A 22,703-nucleotide genomic window follows, 5' to 3' on the forward strand; every position below is an offset into this window, starting at 1 on the left:
AATTGCTATCTGATTCCAGAGAAGTTGATCCGTTTCCTGGCTAAAACTGCCAACTGCACAGCTATAAAAACCTCCAGCCAAGCGAAATAAAGTGAGACACACACCGATAAGGTGGGGATAGGCGAAAGGAAACTTTCTTAGCCACTGCGAGCGCCACAAATCACTTTAAACTGAAGGACAAACTCGGGCCACAGAGAGGGGGATTTCTGATTTCAGACCACCGCTTCTACCGATTCTACAATCCGCAGTTCACCTGAGAGTGTGCCGCTTGCTTTGGCCCGAGCTATTAAATCTCGCCACTTGTACGTCGAAATCGTATATCTGTAAGATATACAATCACTTAAATCGTTGAGCGGCTAATCCAGCCGCAGATGGCTGCCGCCTGAAGTTTATCATACATCACAGAAGAAACTCCCCTTGTCGATTGACAACGAGGGCAAAATACAGAATTTCTCGCATTTCAAATGCCAAATATCAGTTTACAGGCGGGCAGAGAACAAATCAATAATCCCAAAAACCCCACGAAAAAATCAACACAGAACCCTGAAGGCATATCAAATTTTTTCCTCTCTTGATTGACGTCTTTTTGGCTTCGGGGTGGGCAATAAAATGGGCGGCGGCGGTTAGAAGGTTGTCTGAGCTGGAAGCTCTTTTAAGGAGTTCCTTTCTTTCTTTCATTCTTTCACTGATTTCTGCTTTTACTTTCGATTTGGCTTTTGTATTTTGGGTATTTGCGCTGATTAGCACAAAAAGTGGAGGGTGTCCCAAGTAAAGGAGTACACTAGCAAAAAAACGTGCATTCAATTTAAATGTGGACGCAATTTAATTATGTACACAAATTGAAAAGTGGAAGAAATGATTTATCATTAAATGGAAATACTTTCACATAAACATAATTTGAATTCATAATTGCTGCCCTTTCTTTCAAGTGCACGCTGCGAATGGCAACGCGAGTCCTGAGTAAACGGAAAAGAAATCAAATGTTGTCATCATTGCCGGCGTCATTCTAATCTCTAGAGCATGTTAATAACCCAAAGGGCCTGTGCCACGCCTTCCGACCTCCAAGCACCACCCGCTGCTCATCACATCCCCTGATCAGTGTTGTCCATGTAATTTCATGCAAATATCATATTATCCGACTGGCATTGGAGAAGTGTACGTGTTGTGGGTATGGAAACGGCCTCTGACAATGTCGCACACAATATAATCATAACAACTCTTGGCGGGGGTGGTGCCCAGACCGCGCTGTACAACAGCCCAGGGGGTGGACTTGTAATATTTGTCAATAGCCAACCGATGTGCCGACAATTGACATGAAAGGCAGGGAATGGAAATGCTGAGGAACTCAAAGTGGAGCGGACAGCGTGAAAGCAGCCCATAAATAAGCAAATAAAATGTAATAACTAAGTGAAAATGTCGAAAATGATGTCGATGGCCGTCGCTTTAACATGCCCCTGGAGTGCTCGACTAAATAAAAATGTTGAGTGAATGGCGAAGGCTCTGTGGTTTAGATTAAAAGGACGGACCTTTCGTTGAGGTCCAGCCAGATAGTTGAGGTCTGGCTGTGATTTTATAACTACTTTTCATTGTTTACGCTTTCAGATAATTCTACTTCTGGTATATACGGCTGGAAACGCGTCTGCAGTTATGTTTGAAAAAGATTCGCCGAGTTAATAACAGAAGTGAGCAATTCAGCAATATTTAGCAGAAACATGAAGTCTTTGCACATGCACAAAATAGCAAACCTGCTCTTTATCAAACTCGCACACGTGCCGAGCTGTGAGCTCTTAACTGGCATATTTTATTCATGGCACCCGAAATCTATTTCGACTTGAGCTGCTTAACTGTGCTTCAGCCAGCTAGCTTCACCCAGCTAGTTAGCTATGCATTTTGCCACGCCCATAGCACTACTTAGCAGCTGCAATGGAAATTATGCACTAAAAGAAACATCGCGAAGTTGTAAGCAACCATTTTAGACTAGACTTCTATACTAGTTCTCTATATCGAGAGAAAAATGTTTAATAATAATTATATTTTGCAATCACAGGGTAGAAAACCAAAAGTGCAGTTTGAATGTTACCTTTAAACATATGCATTATGCAGGTGCATTCTTTTCGTTTCAGTGCATCTCTCGAGCTGCACACACCCAACTATCTCCCCACATTCTGCACACATTTGCCACTCTATTCAGTATTCACTATTCGGTAGTTGGTATTTGGTATTTGGTATTCTCCGCCCTGATAAGTTGCAATGCATTTCTTGGCATTTCTCTCTGCCCTGTCAGCTATCTGCAAAGCGCCACGCTGCCAACTAAACAATGAAGAACTAATCCACAGAGTATACAAAAGAATGGCTATAAAACTGCTCGTGTGGGTGTAAAGAAAGAACAGAGAAGGGAGGGAGTGCACTTATAGGTGGGATTGTGTTTGGATAAGGCCACTTTATGGCTGCCCTTTTGCAACAATTGTGCAGCGCTGCATTCAATCAACAAACTTTTAAAGCGCAGTTGCAAAACTCAGACAAACTGGAGGAACCCCAGCAACTGCAGGAAAGGAAAACATGGGGAAAGTGGGCAAAGATACGTGATGGTCAGGGAAATTGCACAACAGCAGCAGCGTTTAATTATGACAATCAATACTCACACATGCTGGAGTACTTGCCACACAGATACTCGAGTACATACAGTTCAACCTCTATATATCGAAATGTGATAAGCTTGAGTACTGACTGTTTAATAAGATACAATTGTTTGTAGAGACAGGCTAACTCAATTCAAAGTCATTTTCTATGATACCTAAAAGCTTCTATAGTCACTTCTAACTTCAAACTTCCTGTACTCGGAGGACAAGCGTACGTTTCGTACGGGTTTCCACTGTAGCAGAAACACACACATATGGCAGATTTTATTGCTGATGTGCTCTCATTGCTCATCTGCGCTGCCCAGGGACCTCGGACTAGTGCAAATAAAACTTGATTAAATTCCATTGGCGGTTCCAATTTCGCTCGGGTTGAGCTCTGGGGTCGGTCATGGAATTGAGCGGACAATCTCTGGAGATAGGGCCAGGCACATGAAGAAGAACAAGCATTTGGAGCAGCAGATCGCCCATATTACTGGTACAATAATCAAACATAACCTAATTAGATGGACGTCGGCATCCTTGTTGACGGTGATTGTCCAATGCGAACCCGAGAATTTGTTAGTGTTCAAATCAAGGGTATCGCGGAGTTTCGTAAAAACAACATACATTGCATAAAAGTTCAAACAGTGGTTGGAATCACCAACTATTTATATTAAGTAATGCTATCAGTTTATGGATTAGACGTCTAATTTATTGATTTTGAACATAAAAAATGGCATTATTAACAGCCAAAATGTTGCACTTTTGCACAAGCTTCGTTTGATTTGCGTTGTTGTGCAAAAGGCATAGGATATCAGCTTTAATTCAATCGAAATAAGTTCCCCAATTAGCCAAAATTTAATGAAAATTTGAAGCCTGGGAATCGACTTGTTAATTAAATAACAATTACTATTCCTCCCTAACTGGGATATCGGGTATCGCAAAGCCCATCATAGCTCTTCAAAGGGCTGATTACTGCTGTTGCATTGTTGCAGGCTTCGTTGGTGGTCGTAATGGCATGGCCATTGAAGTATTCATCACCTAACTATATGCTTATCTCTTGTTCTGTTTCCATAGCCATCTCTTTCCTTTTTGGAACGGCATTTCTGTGCCTGGGTTTTTGCTGTGTTTGCAATGTCTTCAATTAACATGTGCGCTACGCACTTTCTTTGGCCAAATACATACGCACAGCCATTCGAGATGAGAGGTATTTCACTAGAGTTGAACAAGTGAGGTTTTTTCCCCATAAATTAGCTTGTGGACAGGTGAAATCTGCTGGCTTCGATTGCGATTCAATCATGATGTTGATAATTTAAAAACATTATTGAACATTAAATTAACACGAATATCTTTGCGATATCTGTTTTTCATTAGCGCTTGCAGCACGCACAAATCGCAATGACACGATTAATATTTCCATCACGCACGCATCTCCAATTTGGCCTGCATTACCGAGAGTGTGTGTATCTAGTGTGTGTGTGCGGTAGAGAGAGTCTCATGTGAAGTGGCGACAATCAAACACACACTCAAAGATTAATCCTGACACTCACTTGCAAACTAATTACATGGCTCTTAGGCAACGTCTCATGCTCCGAAAAGGACCAATCGACCCCAAACCACCCACTGGCCTCTTGTAACCCGCAGGCTGGAAAGCAACCTCATAATGAGGTTGCCTCTGCTGCAAGTAAACATCGATTGAATGCAACATATGATTGGCAATAATTGAAAATAGTTGTTGCACGTGAAGAGGTGGGTGGATATGGGGGAATGTTGCCATAGCGGCCTTTGTTCACCCGCTCACATATGTAATTATGGGGGCTTTATTAAATTCACACCCTTCGGCCACCAGGCAACGTCTGTTCCTATCATCATTATCATCATCCTCCTCATCGCCGTCATCATCGGGGGATTCTTCTCATACGAGCATCTTGACCAACACAATGACACTCAGCAGCAACAATAAATGCGTAATGATAGTCAGTCACTGTCACCCTGTTCACGAAGAACATCCCCCCGTCCATCGACAACCCCCAGCACCCCCAGCACCCAATTCCCCCATTCTGCTTGCCATTTCTTTTAACTGCTGCGAACAAACGAATAAAACGAAGCATGAGATCAGCATTGGCTTTCAACTCGGAGTAAAATAATTGAGCATTTCGTCGGCACTCGAAAAAATGATGCAGTCCCTAATATTGCATTTGTATGTTTGGTGAGCTAATATATTGAACACCGTGAGACTAAGAGGCACATTTTGAACTAATGAACTTCAAATACATGAAATATTATACCATGCAAATGCGATGGTTTTTTTGCGAGTGCAGCTCAGAGTTCCTTTGACAATCGCCAACACCAATCATCCCGCACAACTCAGTTCAGACGCTCGGATGGTCCGATGGTCCGATGGGCATTGGTCATTTGTTTATTTCATCTGGTGTAAACTGTCATTACTTTGTCATGGGCAATCCGAACAGAAGGGAGCCTTCAGGGGCCGCAGCTTGGGGCAATTGTCAGGGCGCTCTTCACACGCCTCCTTGCCGATTCTGATCGTCTTAGTGCTGCAATTTTTCAGGTCTTAACAGAGGAGCATCGCAAAATAAACGTAAATGGGAAAAAATGATAAATGGACAGGTCTTATCTGTCCTTCTGCTTTCTCTAGCTGCTTATCTCTGGGCTACAAATGTGGGAGGTTGTTTACATCTAGTTGTCAAAAACTGTAGGTGAAAACCGCCAAATGGGAGCCAATTTATATAGGGTGGAAAGTGGTCAACAGATTCCTGGTCAACAGATTTCCACATTCCTGCCTGAGACGCATAATCCCCGCCAATCAATCGACCGATTCATTAGAAGTAAGCCGTAATAGCTCGAATACACCGTGAATCGAGGAGTCGAACAAACATTTTACACTTAGCTATCAAAGTCTCCGATATCAAAAGCCACAAATCAATAAACGAACGACCAGGAAAAGCAAAATGTGCTCTTGAGGTTCCCGATAGAAGTGCTACTGTCTGGCCGTGCGGATATGTATCTCTCTGCTATCGCATATTGTTCGGCATTAATCGCATTACTTATTAAATCAATTAAAAACTTGTTCAAGCGCATAAATAAAAACTTTTGTTGCGAACCGTACGCAAACCGGAACACTGGCAATCACAGAGCATTATCCTTTATTGTGTCTGTCTGCCCTCCGCCCTCCGCACTCTGCACTCAGCATTGTTGATTTTGATGTAATTATTCGCACTGCAATTATACAAATCATGGCAATGTTGGTTCGCCACTCCTCGCCGGCTCCTGCTTCATATTTTGCCCTCATAATCTGCAATAAAAACACCAGCTGACAGCGGGCGATGCACATTATTATGTGATTTCAAAGGACTGCGCCGCTGCCATGCAACATCCAGCGGCAACATCCGCGCATTGCATAATGTGTGGAATGCCGTTCGGTAATTTTATACTTTTGCATCCATCCAGCCATCAATCCATTCGTCTATGCCAGCACTCATCCATCCATCCATCCATAACACTGAATATCCATGACCCTTTCTTCTTTCCGGCAGAATGCGAAGTGCAGCGATCGAATTGAATCCAGTGAATGGGGAAAATACCTTGCAAGTAATATACTCTTTCGGAGCACGGACAAAACAATCGGAAAATTGTTTTAACCTTTTGGGGAGCAATTTCAAGGGCTTGTGAAAATGTTACCCAGTTTCCCATCCAGTTTCGCTTAAATATGTTGAAATTTTCGGTATATTTATTTGTTTTTGCGAAGTTTCTCTTCAATTAAGTGAGTCATAATATCACATGCATTTTTTTCTATTCGTGCACTATATAAACCGAGCGACGTACAAATGCTAGCAACGAGAAAGAGGAAATGAGAAAAACGGGGAGCCCCAATTGATTGAAATATTCATGGAATATCCCTGCAAATTGCTGATGACTTTTGCCGCTGATAGCGTTAAAGGTACAACTGGCATTTTCAGTTCCGAGCTTGTCGAGAAAGTCTGTCAACTTCGTTTTGCCGAGAAAGACGCTCAGCTCAAAGGGAGGAAGCGTTTAATTAAAAACATTTTGTATACACATTTGCTTCCTTTTGCCTGATATCCAGATTGTTGCTGCTGATGCTGAAAGCTGAATGCTGCTTTCTGCTTTCTGCTTGCTACTGCTGTGTGTTATTGCGATTCCGTTTGCAATTGCTATTGCCTGAGCTTCCTTTGCCTAAAGTACTCCCATTGCCATTCCCATTCCCATTGCCATTCCCATTCTCTCTCCTTTCCTCCCGGATCTCCCGGATCCAAAATCACCATCCTGCTCTTGTTAATGATATCACCGAATGGCTGCTTTTGTTGCTGCTGCTGATGTGGCTGCTGTCAGTTGTCAGTTGTCTGCTGTCTGTGCTGTCTGTGTTGCTTGTTCGTTGCTGTGTTAATGATATTTAATGATGATGCCAGGGCTGTTTCTGCAGCTGCCACGCCCCCAACAAGCCAGAGTGGGAGAAACCACCCATAGAATATTTTGGCATATCCACATCCACCCATATCCTCACAACTCACTCCCTCTATTGCACATGCACAAGCACATGCAAAATTTGTTTGTCTATGCGGGGACGTCATTTGATTTTGTCTGCCTCCCTTGCGCCTGCTGCCTGGCTTTTAATATGCACCCGAAATATCCTTTGCCTTTAATCCTTTCGAACCCCCCACCGCGCCCCTCATCAGTGGTAGGCTCCTGGATCTGGACTAATTTTAGTTAGGCAGGCGCCAGTTATTGCCATGGCTCCCACCCTGCATCCGTGAATCCGCAGACTGAGCGAAAAGGAAGCTGCGTTTTTAGGTAACATGGATTTTAATTCTCAAAAATATTTAATTTCATTCACTGGTATGTTCCTATATGTATAATTTAAAAACCGTGTTCCAACCGTTGCAATTTTACCTGCAAAACTTTAATTTGATAGATTTTTTATTTGTAAAGCTGCGTTGTCTTTTTCGCTATGCATTTGCATTGGATTCGGGCTTTTGACCATTGAAGGCCCCCGCAGGCCACAATCATTATCAGTTTTCCGTTCGCTTTTTGGGTCGGATGTCTGCGTCCAAGGGATTCTTCATTTTGTGGCCATCGGAAATACAAATGAACATTTTCAGCTTCGAATTTTCGGCTTTTATCCATCTCTGACTAATTTTTTCTGTTCGGAAATTTAAGAGGGGCAGTTGTCTCACTTGTTGCTGGGTCACTTTGCTTTGCATCCAATGGATCCAATGCACCCAAGGTGGTAATTGCTATTTGCCAGCCCGAAGATTAAGCTAATAAAACATTCATCAGTAGCTATCGATGCAAGACGGAGAATAAATGCAAAAGGCCATAACATTCCAAACTAGACACATCACATTCATATTGGCCAAACAGGCCAAAACTTAGTTTTTTGATTTATCAATGTATGTGATTGCCTGGTGCTGCATTCAACAGCACAATCTAAGCAGCTAATCTTGAGCTATTTTCGTAGTATACACTATTCCGAGTTTTTCCATAGCACTTCCTAATGAGAAGAAAAGTCCTTACAGCAGATTTATTGACAATCTCTATCACAATAATTGGTATTCCATCAATCACTATACTGGTTTGGGTAAGGGAATCAAGCTTCCACTCCAAAGTTGAATACCTCAATTGCGATTACCTGTTTGCGATCACTAATTTAAGCTGTCCTGCAACGAAATACACTTTTAGCTTCTTTGGTCATGGGGTTAACCAGCCATCGGTACACACATACACGTACCTGCGGGGGGATAATATCAAATTCCGCCTCAAGGACCCACTCCAAAGGGGTTGGAGTCGAACCCAACTCCCTCTTAATTACTCGGAATCGCGCTTGTCAATCCGTCGCTGAATCCCCCTCCCCGTGCAACGCCATCCTTTTCGGGCAACATTCCGCGAGACAGGCAACGAACGGACTAATTTATGCATGCTGGAGTGCCGAGTACTTGTATTTCGTATCTATGAGATACTCTTCTGAACCCGTAGCTGCGAGTTTATTTAATATGCGTGCTGCGTCAAAGTTTGTGATGATTATTTTGGCAACGGAGGAGAAGGAGGAGCAAAGCAGTCGGCCGCCACGCCCCCACTTCTTGCATACAAAAATAACCAATATTGATTTGTCATGGCGCTGGATTTTCAGCGTGGGCGGGTAACTTTGAATGGGAACGATGATGGTTTGGAGGGGATTTTCCCTGGTTCATCGCTTCTCTGTCAAAGCTCCTTTGTGTGTCTGCCTTTTACGTTTTTTATTTTTATTTTCTCTCTATTTCTATGTTTTATTCTGTGACTGCTTTTAATAATTTCGGTTGCAACTTTGGATGAGCACACATAGACACACCGCCATATGCAAACAATCCGTGCCGCAAACTCAACCTCCCCACTTTGAATAGCATTTTAGTCCGATGTTGCATCTGCTTAGCTAGATCGAAGTAACGATGTACTTTGTTGTGCTCAAGGAATATTTAGAACTACTGGTGATTGCTGCTCCTAAATATTTTTTTAAAAATAACATACTACTAAATATAGTATACCAGGGAAATAAATATCTCTCATCATCATAAACAAGTATGTTTGTATGTATATTATGTTCTTTTTTGTTGGTTCCGTGTACTCACTGAAATACAAAACTTTTGAGAAATTAAATCCATTGCATTTTATGAAAACCAAATGACAATGAAGGGAATCCTTTGGACAGTGTACTTTTCCCCTTGCCTTAACATCTTCAAAAATGTAATTTCGTTTATTAAATTGTTTTGTTTGCGGATTCTCGTTGAGATTTTATGTTTGACGTTGGCCAAAAGCTCTTTTGCCGCACAGCCTCCCCTTTTGCGACTGAGTGTAAGTGTGAGTTTGTCTGGTTGCATTATGATGTTGATTATGCAGATTATTATTATCGGGCAGAGCAAGGCCTGTGGGTCTGAGACTAAGCTTCACCTTGTTGCATGATTCATAGTTAGTTGGCCCAGTGCATGCCTCAATGGTCAATGGTCTGAGCCGCTTAGGCACGCCTGATGGGTTCGGGACGAAGTTGAGTTCTATAATGGAGCGCCAGCCAAATGCATTCAGTGAACAATTGAAACTTATAATTAGTAGAAGCAGCACACGCACAAAACACCCCGGCAAACACACAAGCACGCACCCACCGCCGGGGGGAATATGATTAATACTTCCCAAAGTTATTTGTTATTAGATTACACCTAGCCGGGGTGCACACTGAAAAATATATCGGATTTTCGTTTAAAGGAAACTAAAGTGAGGTGTTTTAGATTATTGACCAATACGCCTAGGTATTGGAAATTCATATAAATAATTAATAAGTAATAACTGATAACTTCGATACAATGTCCATTATTTTCGATGAGCTGCTGGCTTGATCTTAGATTTATCATTGCCAGTGCTTGATTGCTTAGTGGGTGACTTTAAGACTAGAAGATGTCATATGGATCAGATTATCTCGCCTTTTTTCCAGTGCTTTGAGTTTGGGATCATTTTGGGACTGCTTTGTACTCGATGGCGCTCCATTGTCTGTTTGCTGGCATTGTATGCTCGGCTTTGTTTTCATCGCCTACGACGTTGCCTTGCGATAAGAGTCTCTCTTTCTGGGTATCTTGGCGGTTGGGTGGCGGGGGAAGTCGAAACTTCAAATTGAAAACTTTAATTAGAATTATTGTTGTTGTTGTTATTGCTGCTGTTGCTGCTTCTGCTGCCATTGTCAATGGATCTTAAGTGCCCAGACCAACTGAAACTCACCTTCGTCTGGAGGTCTTCTGGTCCTGCAAAAGTTGACGCAAAAGTTTTCCGCAGGAACTTGACGCGTGTTCAACATACTTGAGCGCCTTGTGCTGCCATTCCCTTGCCGACCGGGGGAAATATCCATCTCGGCAAGTGCAGTTTTAATATGTTGAAAGTTTTGTTCGGAAATCAGTTAGCCGCTTAGTTTTCTACCCACCCCATGGAGCGAATTCCTGGCCCGCTACCATGCCTTTCGATATTCAAACTCGAGGAGCTTTTATCAATCATGCTATTTGGACACATACTCGTACGAGTATGCGTGTATATATGTTGCTCCGCTCAACTATGTACTTCCTGCTTAATTGTCAATTAGTGGGCACATATTTTGTAAACGTTTTTCAAACTCAATCGGCCGCAACCAATGGAGCCGCGACCCCAATCAATTTATATATTTTACATTTGGTACATTCGGCGCGTTCATCGGAAAAATAATGCCAAAGAATTCCAAATAGGGGACGAGAACAGCAACTATTAATTAGATAGGCCGCAAATTAGTGGAACATATTCCGCACATATTGAACTCTACACAGGGCTTCATTCTTTTATGGTCTTAGACGGGCTCTTTAATTATTAAAAATGAATTTCATTCTAATTTATAATGAGATGGTTTTGTCAGGTCCATTGTTGCTGTTGTGCGTCGATTTTCTGTCCATATACAAACTGAATTGTGGTTGTGGTCCTATTATTGGATTTCAAACAAATTGCTTCATAGACAAATCTGATTCACTTGGCGTGTGATTTTTGTGGTGCGAAGTTTTGATACCGCAACACATTTCTTCACCAGAATTTAGTGAAGGGATTTAGGCAAACTTAGAGAAGTATATAATAATTATATGCCTGGCAAATAAATACTTGGCAAAAATAATTTGACTGGAAAGTTCAAAATTGTTCGATCAAACTGGTTTTATTGGCACCTCTTTGATGTGCTCTTTGATTAATATTAAAGAGGAAATCGGGTCCCAAATAAGCGTCCAGAACACTTCCAGATAATATAAGTATCTCTTCCCCAATCAATCAATGTCAAGTCTCATGGACAATCAAAGGTCCAAACACTTGGTCAAATAGGCATATACATATAAGCGTGTATAAAAAGCGAACAATGAACTCAGTCAAATGTCAAGCAATTACAGCACATGCAGATAAAACTTCAGCCGTTCTCATTCGGTAACGATCGAGTGTCGATCATTTATCAATATTCATGGGCCGATCAATTTGACCTCTTGCCACACATTTGTTGTAGCCCCGAACTCGTAAACCTCTAAAATGTGCGCGTTTTGCCATATTGTTCTAATTGCAGCCATTTGTTGAGCTCTTAGGACCGAAAATAAACTGTGGAGCCAGATGAGGAATAAAGTGAAATGCGTGTCGTTATTTTGAAATCAGCTGTGGCCCAGACACTGTGGAGTGGCTCTCTAATTGATATTAAATAACTCAACGGACACACACGGCACAACCTGTTTCACAAGGGCCATTCGGGTAGATATAAATATGTACATATACATACATATATTAAATAAATGCAAAGCCATAAATAAACCTCCGCCCAAGTTGGAGGGAGGAAAAAAAAACAGAATATAGAATAAAGAACCCGCCATAAAGCCGAGAATACACCAAATACACGAAAATAATTTCTCAAATTTCTCAGCTCACAAAAAAAACACTAGCTGATAAACGCTAAAAAAAATTGCCATATTTTATGAATTATTTACGCATTTTACTCCAGATGGAACTGTGACTAATTAAGCAATTTTTGGGCCAAATCAGAGCCGCGTTTTCGCTTTGCCATTAAGGCTTACTAATTATTAATGGTCTTAATGATAAGTTTTCGATCGGCTTTTGTTCGTTTTTGAACCCATTCTATGTCGTTTCCATTGAAAAATCGATGTGGGGTTATACGTTTTTGCTTTTACGCTTTCCTGAAAGGTTTTGATGAAAACGTTGACAAAAGCACGAAATTTTCTGGTCATAAAATCGATTCTTTTTTCAATATGAATCAGATCAGATAATTTGGACATTTGAATTGAAAGTACTAAACTAAAATTTGATTTCTCATTAAAGTCTGTTATCTAGTTTTGCATAACTAAGAAATAAGCCTGGCTACAACTAAATAAACACACGTGTTTAATGTAGCTACCTCTTACTATCTTTGTTTTCAATCTTGTTCTACTAGCAGGGTACCATAACTTCCACTTTAGACTCAGCTATTTCCATTCCGACTCTACTAGACTTTTATTTCATAAGTTTTAGAGCCCTCATTAAACCATTTTTACAGCCACGACTTGACTTTTGTTTTAGCTGGCCATCTTGGGCTCTCTTTTTTAATTCCCGTCGTTGATTGCTTGTGCCCAGTTCGCCATTGATTCTGAGCCCGATTCGTTTTCGTTATTGCCATCTATAAGTGCGTAATTTACTTAAGCTGCTTTGTGCTTAATATGCGCATTTTAATAGATTTGTTCCACTATCGTCAGGGCAATAAATTAATAAAACGCTCAGCCGCTGCGACCAACCTGCCTTCTCTCCTTTTTCAGTCCCGCTTCAACGTTTCCTTTCTGCTCTGGCCTATCCGTGCATTCTGCACTTGACTGGGGCTTGGTTATGGGTATACACTGGCAGAAATTATATTCAACGCCACTAACTGAACGAAGAAGGGCACGATAAATGATGAAACACGAGCAATGGCATCATACATTTGGTTAGCCGGCAATAATACTGTTTTATTGTTTTATGAACCTTACCACATCGCATGAACAAACTTTGCAATCAAGTCACATCACACCCAAGTGGCGCGCATATTTTCGACCAGTGCAGAGGTGGGGATCTGGGGAACTGAAAGCTTTTCAGCTGCGGCTGAGTGCCTCTAAGATGCAACTAATGATAACGGCGGCACAGACACTGACTACGGCCATGTGGATGGGCTTGGGCTCGGGTCTGGGCATGGTTTGCTTTTAGGGGCTGTGGCAGAGATGCAGCTAGTAGATGCAACTCGATTAAGCTGCTTACCTCTGCAGGGGCGTTGCATTTTGGGTGTAGCTGCCGCATCAGCGAGGTCGCCACAGCTGACAGCTCAATGGCCCCATGTGGGTTGAGTTTGCTTTGTGTCAGTTCACAGTAGGCCCCATTCATAATTATCAACCTGGCAAGCTCTTTGCCGCCTTCCTACCTGCCTGCCTGTCTGCCTCACCTTTTCCAGCTGAGAGCGGGGTAGAACTGGAGGAAAAGGCGGAAAAGGCGGACGGCATCGCTGCGCTTTTTCACGCCTTGGCGGCTCATTAAAAGAACCGCAACTGGCATTGCCTTTTGTCCCAAAACTTGCACTCACACAACGGCCACGCCTCTCTGGCACTGGGAACAACGAGCACTAGATCCTACTGTTAATTTGAGCTACTACAGATTTCTAATCGATTGCATTTCACTTCCTTATTATGTAACTAACTTTGTATAAAAACTCTTCATCAACTGAAGTGTTTAGTAGGAATGCATTACAATGAAACAATGCGGGACACTTTTCAAGAACGCACCCGAACTGCGATTGCAGTGTAGGCGTTGGTTATTGTGCCACATGCAGAAGAGCTTCGAGAGAGGCAGCCGACCCCTTCGGTTATGAATTATGTTCGCTCGCTCAAGATTGATAGTTCTCTGCAGGCTTCGTAAGCGTCTTCCCCGGCATAATGCTCTTCCTTGGGGCCTGGTCAAATGCCGTTAGCCGGGTATCTATCTATATCTATCGCTGTGCGAATTCGCCCCATGTTATTCTCGTGACCCAGTTAGTTCGCCCCAAAGTGAGCGGGTGTCTCTTTAATTAGCATATGCTGAGGCAGGTGCGTGGGTTTTGTGCGAAACGTGATAATTTGTGGATGCCATTTGAATATTGGCCCCTAACTAAGGAATATGTTGGGCACAGACCCCTTCTGGGGCGCATCAAAAGGGAAGAGATGAGATACTGGTGACAATTCCCTTGCAAATTGACCTGCTCATTATGGAATTTTGCTTAACGTGTTTTAGTCATCAATTTGTGGCACTTTAAAAGGGTTAACAGGGAATTTCAAAGGATAATGGGCGCATTGCATTCTTTGAGAAATATCTTTTTGGGCAGGATATAATGGATAGGTTTGGAAAGGAAAAGTAAATCAGGCACCTCCACATCTAAATCCCACCACATTCAGCTTAGCTGTGTGTATCGTGAGCACTTTTCTACGTAATTGTGAGTCCTAAGAAAGTTATAAATCTCAGCATCGCTCTTCCCCACCTCCAACAGACTTCCAGAGGCATTTAGAGCCAGAGCCAAAGCCGGAGGCAGAGGCAAAGGCAGAGGCAGAGCCAGAAGACATTTCACTGCATCAACAAGTATGCAGCAATTTGAATTTGGCTTCTCTGCATAACAGAAATCCCTTCAGGCATTCACCTCCGGCACGTGTGCGAGTGGGCTTAAATCCACAGAGACCCGTTCTAATCCCTCTGCCATGCATACACCTCTGCTGTGCAGTGTGGTCCGAAAGAGGTTAAATCCAATTCGGTTCAGCTTTTTGGTGGCCTCTTCGAAATCCCCTCCTGCGCAAACAACAACAATGGGTGCACAGAGTAAGCCTGGGGTCAGTCGGAAAAAAGAAAAAAGAAAAGTGAAGTAAAATTAAATATAAGAGGAAGGTCTAGATTTTCAGAGTGCAACAGCCACTTCAATTCCAGTGTAATCTCTTTAAATGTGAAACTACAATCGAACCCCATATGAGTTTCATTTTCAGGGAGTGGAAATCAATTTTAGATGCCGCTACACTTTATTTGATTTCATTACTTCACCGTTTTATTACTTTTCATGTATGGACAATCAAACATTGATGCCAGAATTTAAAATGCTGTATAAATCGTTTTGAGCCATTGACACATTCATGCGATCGTTCATTCGTTCATTCGTTCGTTCGGTTGTATTCCGTGTTTCGTATTCGTATTCGTATCCGTAGAATCAACAAACCAGAGTTGTCTCCATGGAATGTAACTGCCCATCTCCGTCACCCATTTTTCGGTATTTGTATGGAAAAAATATTTATATTTACACGCAACTCATACAGCATCCACACATACATATATTTTTCGTTATTTTTTTTTACTTCTCTGTTTTGTGAATAGCACACATACATGGGAAAAAGGGGAGCGGATGGCGCGGGGAATTTTTCACTCTCATTGCTCTTCGAAGCTTTTCCATGGTTCAAATTTCATTTATTTTCACTCCAGCCTGTATGGCTGTGTGCACTTCACAACTTAATACACTTTATTATTGAAAATATTTTTTATTACAAGTGGGCTGGGCCTGATCGCTGAGAGGGTTTCCCGGAATTATTCGTCGGGGTATATATACTTATATGTAGTACTCATACCATCCTGTCCTTTTTTTTTTTTTTTTTTTTGGGCCCTGACACTCAGCTCTCATAGTTCCGTTTGTTGGGCATTGATTTGCTGCACTCGTTTCCACGAAATACAAATATAAATACATGCAATACCAACACTCTTTTCATGCATACACATACACACAGTAGTAGCCACTTTCGTAGCATTTTTATAGCTGCCTCTCTGATTTTGATATTCATGTTGCATGTTGCTGACTTTTGAAGTTTTTGGCAATTGTTACTTTTTCTTTCTGTCGAGTGGGCGGAGTTTCAGCTTGGCCCCGAAAAAACGAAATGAAAAAACATTTAGATAGCCCTCTCTGCCTCGTTTTGCTTTTTTAATTTGCATTTATTTTTCGCTTTTATGCGTTTTATTTTTGAGGTTTTACGGCGAGGATGCCGAATTTTTGTTCCGTATGCAAATCCCGCCTGAACTTCTTTAATGAACTAATTTTGCCGCAGAGCTGCGATCTCGTCCGATTATTTATGTATTTCTCGCTTACTCTCGCAAAGCTGAATTCAATTAGGCCTCCCATCCCCTGTTTATTTATGTGGCGTTTGTCGAATGGCTGGCTGCCTCATTTGCAAAATTTGGCCAAGAAAAGATTCGCTTCACAACCTCACTCCCTGTTTTGTGTATGTGTCAGTTTGATAAATGATATCAATTTCTTATAGACCCCACACTCACACACACGCACACAGGCACACAACGCACATCACAGAGGGCATCAAAGTTTGTTTTAGAATGTTTCTGTTTTGCCTTACTGGCTGCTGCCTTCCCCTTCAAGTCCAAGTCCACTTTTGCCAATTTGACACTTTTAGCGCTGCGCGTGTGTCTTGGCACTTGAATTTCAAATGTATCTCAAGGCCTGTCAGTCAGCTGGGAGCATGAATTTTTAATACGGAATGGGGCAATCTCTTATGAAGCCTGTAGTCTTCCCAATATGCTAATCCACCCAGCGAGTTGAGTCGCATCAAGCGGAAAACTTTTTCATTTCCAGATTTGTCTAAGTAAATTATCCCAAGATATGCTGCCGAAGAGTAGATGCTGTGTGGCTTACAATGGTAACAGGTATATACACCAACAGCACAGTTTGAACGAATTTTTTTGCATGTGATTACCAACTTTAAATGCGCTACTTTTATATATTTTCTATATATTTAAGTTGAAGTATATATATTGCCTTAATAATCCTTGTGCAAAGTATTACACTGAACTTTGGATCAGTAGATCCATAAATATATATTTTACCAACTACTGTCATACCCTCCCTCCAACCAAATAATCTCTGCCAAATTTAAAATGCCTACGGACATTCATAACGAGCATACAATTAACACGAATTCCCATTGGCAGCCAGCTATTAGTCCAGAAAAACACACATCGCAGTTACATTTGTATCTGCAGACCCACCAAGTAGCCAGATACTCGAACAAAAAATCCGAACCGGCGACAGACGGTCGACTAAAAGGGCCGCGGGGCGAACTGTTCCCAGATCGCCTATGTAAATGGCATAGAAATAGAAGGGGGAGGGTAGGCGGACTGGAAAAACATTCGGCCACTAATCTATAATGCTGTCAGCCATTAAACAACAGAAAAACCAAATTTGTAACTCATTAGGCAAGAGGGAGAAAGAAGGGAAAGACATAAAAATACAAAATAAGAAAAACGAAACTAGCCAAAGTGAACGACTGATAAATGCCACTCGGCTTGGCTGTCTCATTTGGACTGCCAAATAATATTTAATTATAAACAAATAAACGAGACCCTGGGGTTATACACGTCCCGTAAAAGGTGCCGAGTGATTAATTATTATGTCAGGGAATTAAATCAAATATTTGAGTTGGCACAGCATTGCAGGCTTATCTGAGTGTCTGTTCGAAATCACGAAATGCAAATAAAAATGACTTTAAGAAAGTCCAGGGGGATGGGAAAAATGCCATAATAATTTCTTCTTTCGCTGGCGGCGGTATGAAAAATTGAAAAGACAACAGGCCGCGTTTAAAGATAACATAATCCATGGCCTGGAACCGTGAGCAACCTTTTTTTTGGTTTTGTTTTCATTTTGAAGGGAGACGACGGGAAGGGAGAAGGAGGCAGATAGCGAGGGAAAAACATTAGCATATATCAATGCCAAATGCAAATAAATCATCAATAACATTTCCCTGCCACTTATGCACCACTTACAGATACTTACCCGGCGACGAAGATACGTACCTGGAGATCTGCAGCTGTGCAGCCTGCATTATTTTCCTGAAGGAATGGTAGGAGGAATGGAAGGAGGAATGGAAGGAGGAATGGAAGGAGGAAAACCCAACGCCAACGCGTCTCGTCGACTGTCATGTGCGAGTTTTGTGGCCCCTAACTAAGGCGCCTTGCATAAATTTACGCCAGAGGATAAGCCAAAAAAGAAAGCAGGAAAAGAGCGATGAGAAGAATACTGGCAAGGCAAACATAAAGCAATTTGATGCGTTTTTAAAATGCGGCAATTGACTGAAACAACAAAAGCGAACTGAGACGAGTGGAAAATTCAGGCAAGCCGCATGTGAGCACGTTTTCCGCTTTTCCGAAGGGTAAATCAAATACGAGGCACAGACCGCTTCGAAAGGAACAAGTACCAAGTACCAAGTACCCAATACCCTCTGCCATATCTCGGTCGCTGATAAGCAATATAACGCAAATGCTTGATGGTTTGTTGACGACCAACAAAATTTCTTGAGCGTGTGTGTAAACATTGGCCCACCAGTCCTGGCAATGCTGAAAAATAGTAAGCAGCAAGCAGCAGGCAGCGGAGAGCATCTGAAAACGGCAGCAAGGACATCGAAGGAGCCAGCGTTTATAAATGCGCTACAGTTACAAATTGTAGCCACAGCTGTGCGTGTGTGTTCTGGTGCTGTGCGGCACATGTGCGCTCTAAACCATTTATAAATGTAACAAAAGCAACGCACACACGGCAACGCCAGCAGAAAAGAAAACGGGGAAAAAGTCTGGGAAAACAGTGAAAAGCCGAAAGCTCTTGGCACAAGTGCAATGCATAAATATAAACAAAGGGATACGAACTGAAGACAGCGAAAATACAAGGTGTAATGTTTTTTTGTGATAAACAAGTCCGGCCATAGATTCATAATTTAAGGCACGAGCATTTAAAGTGATATCTCAATAAAAAGTCGAACTTTATATACAGCTACTAAACTCCACAAACAAATTTAAACCAAAGCAAATATCTAATCGATATATTTATATGTCCTTCAAGCCACCGAAATATAGTGTAACTTAACCCTTTACAACAACCACTATTATGTGAAGATATAATTAAGCCAATGGGTGTTCAAGAAACCGAATTTCCCAGTAAGGATGGGTGCTCCGCCATTCGTGGTTGGGTGATGAAAGTCCAAAGCGGCAATTTCCGCCATGGAATCTTAAAGATAAATTAGCGTTGCGTCTGCAATGTTGTGTGTTGGTTTAATAGCAACGCGACACAATCAACATACTTAAAATTTATCAATTTATATGCCGAATGTGCAATTTTGAAGTTTGGCCGAGAAATATTTCGTGTCTGTGCCGAGCGGATGTCGACCAAACAGGACTACAGGAACTTTAATTACGACCACTTGGTGAAGTGAAGAGAGTGCAGCAAACCCGACAGCATTGAGATACAAAGCGTGTTCATAAGATGTGTGTGTGTGTGTATCTGCGTATGTGATGTGCTACAATAAACTTGCAAAGAACATTAATTGCAACTGCTACTAGTAGAATGGCAGATGGCTTAGTTGTATCTCGGAGCTAAGCGAAAAAGTATCCAAGAGATGCATTTTTAGGAAGCCAAAAATATTCGAGATACACTAAATGAAATAGAACAAACAGCTTTTTTGCCGCCCTAATTCCACAAATGCAGTTTATCCGAAACCAATTCATCACTATCCCATTTACCCCTCTTATTTCCAGAGCATCGTCCACAATTAACGCCATCGTAGCCAGGGAGCCAAGGAACAACCAATGGAACATGTTGATGCCGGTGCGGGAGTACAACAAGCACATAGCCAAAATACCAAACTGCAAGATGAGGCAGCGGCCCACGCTTAGAGCCACCTTCGCACCCCTGCTTTTGCTCCTCCACATCGCGCAGACGCTCGATCCGGCGGCTGCCAGTGGTTCAGTCGGAAGTGGTGCCGCAGCGGCAGGAGCTGCAGGTCCTTCCGCGCCCGGTGGTGCGGGGGGCGGGAGTCTGAGCAGTGGACCCCCCACTCTCATTGCCAATCTCACGGAACAAGGCAGTCCCGGTGTGTATAATTCGACAATGGGTTAATGCTAATTACCCGTATACATAAACATGGCATTAACGTGGCAGTTTGCTGACCTTTTTAACTTTTGGCCCTAACCGTAAGCGACGTCACCATTTCGGTATTTGCAACGGATTTATGCGGAGTCGTTTCTATAAAATTTTTTTACCAGATCATCCAAATAAATTAAATGACATTGTTCTCCTAGAATATGATTTTAAACAAATATTATTCTCTTTTAAGGCAAGCGAGACGCGAAATGAGAATTTACGCTTTTCGCCAAGTAAAGAGTTCATGATAATCTAAGCATAAACTTAGAATGTATGTCCGTGCCGATGCTTGTGGTTATTTCCTTGTGCGCCTTTCCGGTTTCTGCTTCCGGTTGCCACGCGACGGGGGTGGCAAAAACTATTAGCCACTTGGCGCTAAACAACACCACCTGCGCCCACTAGTCCCCGCTACTGAAGCAAAACTCTAAGCATCAATTAACCCAATTTTCAGAATCCATTTTCACCTGCAGTTACGCTTACAGCTTACAGCTCATAGCTCAGGAGCTTTGGCTTTTTCACAGTATTTTCTAGCTGCGTGTTTCACAGCTCCATACTTACATACATATATGTATGTATATGCCCTGCTATGTTTTTTAGAAAGAGAGTTTCTCCTTTGTTCTTTTTTCCTCCAGCAAATACCCAAGTGGCGGTGATGAAACCAACGTCCAAGTCCCAAGTCCCAAACCCACCCAATCCTATAGGTGTAATGCCGGGCACTGTTGCCCAGACTTTTTCGTGTTCCGTGCCGTTTCTTGCTTTCTTTCCCAGGCGTTGGCGCTATTGTTGTAGTTTGGTTTGGATTGGTCACTGGATCTGGAATGGAAATGGAAATGGAGTGGAAGCTGAAATCATAATTAATCCATTGATTTTGAATTTTTTTCAGCTTAAATAATTCACACAAATCATTTCGGCAATAAATACGAATTCTTTCGCAGCATTTAACAATGAATATTTCAGCAAACAACATTTTTTTCAGCCAAGGCTTTCCTTATTTGTTTTAAATAACCTGGGATCCAATTACAAATTGATGAGCAGGTAATGAACGTAGCAAAAAGTAAATAGAATCATTTTAATTTGGAAGCGCCACTGTTGCAAACTTTGATTTGCATGTAAAGTCATAAATAATTCATTTTAACACATTCAACATTTATGAATATTTTTTCTGTACTCTTTTGTATTCTAGCTGTCGCTATTAATCAAATTATACATACGTATACTACATTCTTTTTTAAATTGTTTATTTATGTCGCTACGTTTATGCAGCCGCCTGGAAATTTTGTGTGACAGAGTGTCATAAACTGCAGAATGTGGATGGTCATCTTACCTGGCGGTTGATTGATTCTCCCAGCCAAAAAATAAACACCTGGAACGATGCCATACACCTGGAAGTGAGCTGTACTGGGGATATATTTTGAAATTCTCGAAGTCACGAAGTTCACGACTCCGAATCGAAATTATGAATAAAAACGTCCACCTTTAAAACTCAGCAATAAAGCAGAAAGTTCAAATTCTTTTAAGTAATTCTTATAAACATCGAATTAATACTTAATGAAAAAAGTTGGCATAATATTGGTACAGAATTTTCCAAATTATGTGTTTTTAACGCCTGCATAAATTGTAAAAGTGACTATTGTAAAAGTTTGTAGCTAATTCTGCACCCTAACAACTCTGTTATCTAACTTTAAGATCTGAAAATAAAAACTCATTTATAAAAAATACTGGGAATAGTCTTGTGGTGTATCATCTTTTTTGGTTTCGTTTACATGCTAAACTGTCGATCAAGCAACTCCTCGTTCCCGATGGAGGGTCGGGTACGCAGGAAGTTGTCTTAACCTGTCCATAAAGATGGCACTCCTCGGCCTACACGATTGCCGTTAAGAACTCGTTTTAATCTGAGACTTATACCTACCTTCCTGCGGTATGTTCGGCTCTGCTACGCTGTGCTACGCTCTTGTTATTGCCGTTTGCCGTGAGATACGTTTTTTATGCACTTTCTGACTGCATCTTGATAGGCCGGAGACGGACCGGGCCAAAAAGATTGACTCTGGCCTAGTGTTGATAAGAGTCCGCTCGAACGACCGATAAAGTCAATCAATCAGCTGGCTGGCAGACAGCCGCGGCTCAAAGCGGACTTAATTATCTGTTTAGATAACCGAGAGGCCAAAAATAGCCCACGTTCGTGTGTGTTATGTTTAATTTGCTATAAAAGCGGTAATTTAATATGCCAATTGTGTGGCAAACAATGAGCACAGTTGGCCTACGGTTATGACCATATTTAGCTGGCTTTATGAGATGATCGAATCAAACTTGGTAATGCCTTTATACACATATTAGAAAACCATTTGAGAAGCTTAACAATTTGCATGAAAGCATTGGGAAAATAGTGAAGATATATGGCATATAATACAGAGTTCATTCATAAAATAGATTTAAGTGGATGTGTTGTATAGGTATAATGAAATCACTCTTTGTTCGTTTTAGGTATCTCGACTTTTAGTAAAATAAACTTTGTTTTCTGCAGAAAATGTTATTCTGTATATTTAGCGTGTGGGGCTTACTTG

At 41.7% G+C, this 22,703-nt stretch overlaps 1 protein-coding gene across 5 annotated transcripts in view; it reads left to right on the plus strand.

Moving 5' to 3' along the window:
• Positions 1-21,793, plus strand: part of LOC122615194 — a 72,040-nt gene extending 50,247 nt beyond the window's left edge. The window contains exons 1-4 of one of the 5 annotated variants that reach the window (XM_043790138.1): positions 18,751-18,893; positions 19,758-20,092; positions 20,775-21,177; positions 21,406-21,793. In XM_043790138.1, coding sequence (XP_043646073.1) covers positions 19,816-20,092; positions 20,775-21,034 — 537 coding nt within the window. In that variant the 5' untranslated portion in view covers positions 18,751-18,893; positions 19,758-19,815 and the 3' untranslated portion in view covers positions 21,035-21,177; positions 21,406-21,793. Of the gene's footprint in view, positions 1-18,001; positions 18,894-19,757 lie in introns of those variants that run through there. The other 4 variants (XR_006325784.1, XM_043790137.1, XR_006325785.1 and 1 more) reach the window with 4 other exon arrangements.
• Positions 21,794-22,703: the final 910 nt, after the last annotated feature.

The sequence above is a fragment of the Drosophila teissieri genome, chromosome 2R (assembly GCF_016746235.2).
Source record: "Drosophila teissieri strain GT53w chromosome 2R, Prin_Dtei_1.1, whole genome shotgun sequence".
Classification (NCBI taxonomy): domain Eukaryota; kingdom Metazoa; phylum Arthropoda; class Insecta; order Diptera; family Drosophilidae; genus Drosophila; species Drosophila teissieri.